This window comes from Populus alba, chromosome 18 (genome assembly GCF_005239225.2).
Source record: "Populus alba chromosome 18, ASM523922v2, whole genome shotgun sequence".
NCBI lineage: Eukaryota > Viridiplantae > Streptophyta > Magnoliopsida > Malpighiales > Salicaceae > Populus > Populus alba.
Genome location: NC_133301.1, coordinates 5,459,725 through 5,466,158, shown reverse-complemented (window position 1 = coordinate 5,466,158; position 6,434 = coordinate 5,459,725). Strand labels below are relative to the sequence as shown.

Here is a 6,434-nt window from a genome sequence, read left to right as displayed (position 1 = left end):
GAAGATTCCAGAGGTATTTGTCTATGTTGGGGTAAATTTTCAGGTGAATCGGAGTTTGGAAAGGACTTGCAATATAGGTCAGAACAGTCTGTATGAATTTTGTTATTTACTTTCTTTTGACCTGTGAACTTCCTTGATTCTTTTTCTAAAAAGATATGGCAACTTGTTTTGAAAATTTTCTAATTTCATAAGAATCTTTAATGAGCTAAAACATAATTTTTAAGAGTGATAACAATTCATTAATGTTCCAGAATCTTTTTTTTATAAGAATTTTTTATTCATCATAGCTACACAAGCAAAAAAGAGTTGATACTATTTAATGATAAATTAATTATTTTTTATTATTTTCTTTCATATTTGGACTTAATTAAAACTTTATTTTGAGTTAAGATCCAAGACTTGTATGAATCAAGTTTAGAGTTTAGAGTTTTTAGATTAGTTTTGAGTTGATCTCATATAAATCCACATAAGAGGTCCATTAAGGTTTTTTTTTCAAGAATTATTTAAACTTATGTAACCAAAATTTCATCATTTTTAACATGTAAAAATAATTCTTGTATTTTTCATTTCTTGAATGAACTAAATTTAATTTATTAAAAATTAACTAGTTCTGTAACATTATTTCAATAATGTTGATATCTTGAACAAGTTTTTATCATCACACTCTTCCTATCATATCTATTTCGACTTTTCATATCACGAGATTTGTCACTCTCTCTTTCTAAGAAAATCGCTGCATACTTGTATTTCTTTGTCTGGCTTCGGAACACAAAGATGATAAACGCCATCCCAACGAAACAGATCCTCTTCCTTCTTTTCAGAAAAAAGTATATGCTTCATGTTTTGTTTTCTGGTTTGAAAATGAAGTGATTGTAAACCCTAATTACAGCACTATCAAGTCTAGTATCATATCATAGAACAATTCCATCTTCTTGTATCAGTTGTTGCCTCTAGACCCGCCCTCCCTGTTTGGTGCTCTCACCGCAAGGTTGCCTCTACTGGCTAGTCCCGCCGCCCTCCCTGTTTGGTGCTCTCACCGCAAGGTTGCCTCTACTGGCTTTAATGACTGAGATCAACATCCGATCGTTCCCAATGATCCGTCTCAAACTCTGGATCATTTGGTCTCGGTTAATCTTACATTTCCTAAGATCGTCAAGGCTTTTGGAAATCATATCCCCCTTGGCAGAACCAAAAACCTTCACCAGCATAGGAAGCAAAACAGCAATACTCAACTTCTCTCCACCGGTTCTTACTTCATTAATCTGCTCTCTTAAGGAACCAATACTGAATGACGGTGCCTTAAAACTTACAATGTAAACTGGAAGGATAACAGAATTCATGTAAGCAATCCACACAACCAATCTACTAGGGTCTTCGAGATTGTCAACGCCCGAATCAAACTCCACCGAACTTGGATATATTTGCTTCGAACCCGCCCGAATCAATTCAATTTTCCCCATCTCAACATAACACAACAACATATGCCTTAACCCATTTTCATCCTCAATCGTAGACGGAAACCTGTGAGTAACAAATTATATGTTAATTTGACTTAATTTAATTTCTAAGTAAAAAAAAAATGAAAGAAAAGGAACTTACGTTTCAAGGATAAACTTCGAAGGAGACAAATAAACACCAACGCCATGCGATTGACCATTGAAACGACTAAATCCATAAGAAATGATATGAAGAATCTCCTGTTTTGAAGCACCATACCAGCCAAACTTATCATTTCTATCTCCACGGCGTTCACGGATCGCATCTACACAGCTATTGAAAGCTTCGAATCGAGCTTTCATATACATAGTAGAGCAGATATTCTTGTGTATGGTCACAACACTTGTGTCCTTAGCAAGCTGATTCATTCCTTTAAGGAATCGATTCTTTATCTCTCTGTGTTCCTTGCTTTCTTCTCCGATCCTCATCATTCCATTTCGAGTGAATGCATCAAAACAATCAGGCTTCGGAACAGAAGAAGAAGACGACGACGAGTCGGTTTCAGAACCAGCGTCCAGGATTTCTCCGCCATCATCTATGATGAATGACTCTTGATCTTCCTGCTCCATCTCTTAATTTACTTTCTAGGAATATAATTGTTCAAGAAGAAGGGAGAGAGAGTGAAATGAAGAGGAGAAATCTGATGAGGGAAGAGGTCTGGGGGTGTTTTGAAATGAGAAAATGAATTGAAATGATGGAGGTTTTTGGATTTATAGACGGATCTAAACGGCCTAATGACCGTTGATACTTGATCATGAATCCAAATTGATTGTTTGCGTGCCCTGGTTTCTTTCCTTTCTCCTAGTCGGACTCGGATTGCCTTTTCCTAATTGTCCGGGCGGGACCTGGATTTTTCAAGTAGGGGGAATTACGTAAGTGACCCCAGGAAGTGAAGGCATTGTTTGGAAAGGTTCAGAAGGGTAAATTAATCTTTTAAAACTGTTTTTAGAGTTACTTTTCAAAAACTTTTTTATCAAGAAATATATTAAAATAATATTATTTTATTTTTAAAAAATTATTTTTAATATTTATCAATTAAAATAATTTAAAAATATCAAATAAATATTAATTTAAAATAAAAATTTTAATTTTTTTCATAACACTTTTAATATAAAAAATAAACACACTTAAAATATACAGACAATCACTGTTAATAACAGCAAATTAATACCATTTGGCATCGTCCTTTAAAAATGTGTTTACCTTAAATTTTTTTATGAAATTAATATTTTATTATTATTTTAATATATTGATATAAAAAAAAGATTTAAAAAAAAAAAAAAACAGAAAACCATACCAGACTCCAAGACGACAGAGCGTGTGATATTTTGGTGCTTTACTTTTTCAACGCAAAGTTTTGATCTGTTTTTTTTTTTTTTTTTTTACCCGAGAAGAAGGGGAATGTGTTATGTTGTAAAGGTCACCAAACTGTTTTTCCTTCATCCGTCATTAAAAAGTTTTCTATGACCGCCTGCACGTATTATATATTTATACGAGGTGACATACCCGCGCATTGCTGCAGGCTTATAAAATAAATACATTTGATAGTGTTGTAACTGTGAACCAACGCTAGATAAGTAATAGAAATTAAAGATATGATAGAGCAAATATTTCATGATGGGAAAAAAAGTTGTGTTGGTCATAAAAAACTTAGAGACTGAACAAAATGATTTGTAGCAATCTATAGTGTTTTGTGAGGAAAGATACGGTGCTTTCGCCACATGATTTAGCTTTTTAGTTAATAAAAAGAAAAAAAACATTACAAAGCTAAATTCTCTACCAACTTAATATTAAAAAAAAACCAACAAAGATAATTTTGGAAGGAAAAAAACCCATGAGAAAAAACATTGTAGCAATTGATAATGTTCTGTGAGGAAAACTATAGCGTTTTTCCCAATAAAATAAAATAAAAAACCATTTAAAGAAATATTATAGCAATTCATAGTGTTCTGTGAGAAAAACTACAACGCTTTCCTCATATGATTTAGTTTTATTGTAATTATAATTTTTAACCAACTCAATATTAAAAAATTCAACAAAGATAATTCTGGAAAAAATCATAAAAAAAATCACATGGAAAAACACTGCAACAGTTCACAGTGTTTTAAAGAAAAAAAAATTACAAAGCTAAATTCTTAATCAGCTCAATAAACAAACACCAAAAAAAGAGAAAAAAATCATGTTAGAAACACTGTAGCAATTCACAGTGTTTGTGATGAAAGCTACAGTGCTTTCTCCACATGATTTAACCTTATTTGTAATGATTTATAATTGTAATTCACAAACAACTCAATATTCAAAAAAATCAAAATGAAAAGGATAATTTGAAAAAAATTATATATAAAAAAACCATGCGGAGAGACTTTGTAGCAATCCATAATATTACAAAAAAAAACTGGAAAAACAATCATGTAAGGAAAGCTACAATGCTTTCCCCACATGATTAAGCTTTATTAAAAGTTAAATTCTAACCAATTCAATATTAAAAAAAAAAATCAACGAAGATAAATTTAGAAAAAAATATTACAAAAAAAGAAAACATAAAAGAAACTGGAAAAAAACCATGTAAGGAAAAACTGTATCAATCCATAGTGTTTTGTGAGGAAAAATTTGTCTTTACTTATAATTGCAATTCTTAACCAACTTAATAGTTAAAAAATAAAATTGATAGATAATTTTAGGAAAAACATAACAAAAATAGAAAAAAATCATGTAGGAAAAAACATCATAGCAATCAACAGTAATTTCGAGGAAAGTTACAGTTCTTTCCTCACATATTGCAACTATAATTTTTAACCAGCTCTATATTAAAAAAAGCTTCATATTAAAAAATAAAATAAAAAAAATAATTTCAGAAAAAATCATAAAAAAACCACGCAGAGAAACATTGTAGCAATCAATAATGTTTTAAAGAAAAAAAATTACAAAACTAAACTCTCAATCAGTTCAATATTAAAAAAAATCAACAAATATAATTTTAAAAAATAAAGAAATAAAATAGAAAAACTATGTAGAAAAACATCACAACAATCCACAGTATTATAAAGAAAAAAATTACAAAGCAAAAATTTTAACCAGGTCAATATTTAAAAAGTAAAATTAACAAAAAATAATTTTAAAAAAAAGAAAAAATAAATGAAAAGAAAAAAGAAAAATAGAAGAGCTGAAAAAAAAAGTAAATTTGAAAAAAAAACGAAAAAAAAAAAAAAAAAAGGAAAGTTAGGAAAAAAAAAAGAAGAAGGAGGAAAGCACTCTGGATTACTGTTGTAATCCATAGTGCTTTGTGTGTGGGGGAACAATGATTCCCCCACACCATTTAGATATTGTTATAATTTTAAAAAATAAAGAAATAAAATAGAAAAACTATATAGAAAAACATCACAACAATCCACAGTATTTTAAAGAAAAAAATTACAAAGCAAAAATTTTAACCAGGTCAATATTTAAAAAGTAAAATTAACAAAAACTAATTTAAAAAAAAAAAGAAAAAATAAATGAAAAGAAAAAAGAAAAAATAGAAAAGCTGAAAAAAAAGTAAATTTGAAAAAAAAAGGAAAAAAAAAACAAAAAAAAAAGGAAAGTTAGGAAAAAAAAAAAAAGGAGGAAAGCACTGTGGATTACTGTTGTAATCCACAGTGCTTTGTGTGTGGGGGAACAGTGATTCCCCCACACCATTTAGATATTGTTAATATTTATATACAGTATTCCACACTATTAAGGACAATACTGTGTACTCGTATACGCAAGAGAGAAGAATTTCTAATGTGGTCGATGGAATTGAAGCCGCTACGACAAAAAAAAAAATCTATTAGAAGTGTTTTTTGGATTTATTTTAAATTCTAAAATGAAATGGATCATAGGTAACTTTAAAGCGTGTTTGATAGTATGGTAGCGATTGCTTTTCAAATAATTTTTCATGTCGAAATGCATGCCAATAATTTTTTTTATTTTTCAAAAATCATTTTTGATATCAGCACATCAAAACGATCCAAAACATATAAATCATATTATATTTTAACAAGAAAAAAATTTTAAAATTTTTTGGAAACACAGTTTGCACAGCGTTTCCAAACAGTCTCTTAATGAGCTAAGTTTAGAGTTTTGGGTTAAAAAAATTTTAAATATATCAATCTTTAGTCTGATTTTTGAATAGAAGGATTTTGAATGATTTTTCAATTAGATTGAAAACTAGATATTTATATATTTTTAACCAGATGAGAGAGAACGACACATTTAAAGTTGAGTCTAGAATATGCAAGCAAAGTGCGAAGACAAAATAGACATTATTTTTTTAAGAGTTATGGATTTCATTCACTATAAAAAATCATTGATGTAATTGGAAATTTATATGGCAGCCTTTAAATTACTTATTTTACAAAAATTCCATATCAACAAGAAAGAATTAATTGACCAAAAATTAAATTTTAGACTGCATTTGGGAATGCGGTTGAAATCGCGTTCCCACAAAATTCAATTTTTTTTTTTGCTAAAATTTAATATGTTTTGGATCGTTTTGATGTGCTGATGTCAAAAATAATTTTTTAAAAATAAAAAAATATCATTGGCATGTATTTCGACATGAAAAGTTATTTAAAAAGCAACCGCTAATCCGCTATGATACTGCCAAATATACTCTTATTTTACAAGGCATCAAACTTTTGTGGAGTAAGGATTCTTCAACAATTTATTTATCTTGGATGTTTTTCTTGAAAATTAATTTTAGACTATTATTTTTATTTATATTTAAATCTTATTTTAATTAATTTAAACTTTTTTTAAATTAGATATATATTTGACTTATTAGTATTAGGTTTTTTATTTTTAAGAGTATAAATATTCTTCATAAAAATAAAATATTAAGATTTGATAATATTGTTAAATTTATTAAGCTTTTATAAGAAATATTCTCATATTTGTTTTTCATCTATAAGGCAATA

General features: G+C 28.6%; 1 protein-coding gene across 1 annotated transcript; it reads right to left on the bottom strand.

Moving 5' to 3' along the window:
- Positions 1 to 794: 794 nt before the first annotated feature.
- On the bottom strand, positions 795 to 2,250 carry LOC118046018 (probable inactive poly [ADP-ribose] polymerase SRO2). Its single transcript, XM_035054778.2, has 2 exons — positions 1,600 to 2,250; positions 795 to 1,521 (listed from the first exon to the last, which is right to left on the bottom strand). The coding sequence occupies exons 1-2, from the start codon at positions 2,064 to 2,066 to the stop codon at positions 996 to 998; spliced, it is 993 nt and encodes a 330-aa protein (XP_034910669.1). The 5' UTR covers positions 2,067 to 2,250; the 3' UTR covers positions 795 to 995.
- Between the last annotated feature and the right edge of the window lie 4,184 nt (positions 2,251 to 6,434).

What these genes read in the sequence shown, in the direction of transcription:
- LOC118046018 (XM_035054778.2), bottom strand. Translation starts at nt 2,066, where the DNA reads ATGGAGCAGGAAGATCAAGAGTCATTCATCATAGATGATGGCGGAGAA. An exon ending in TCGAAGTTTATCCTTGAAAC is followed by an intron (nt 1,522 to 1,599) that starts GTAAGTTCCTTT and finishes TGTTACTCACAG; the next exon opens with GTTTCCGTCTACGATTGAGG.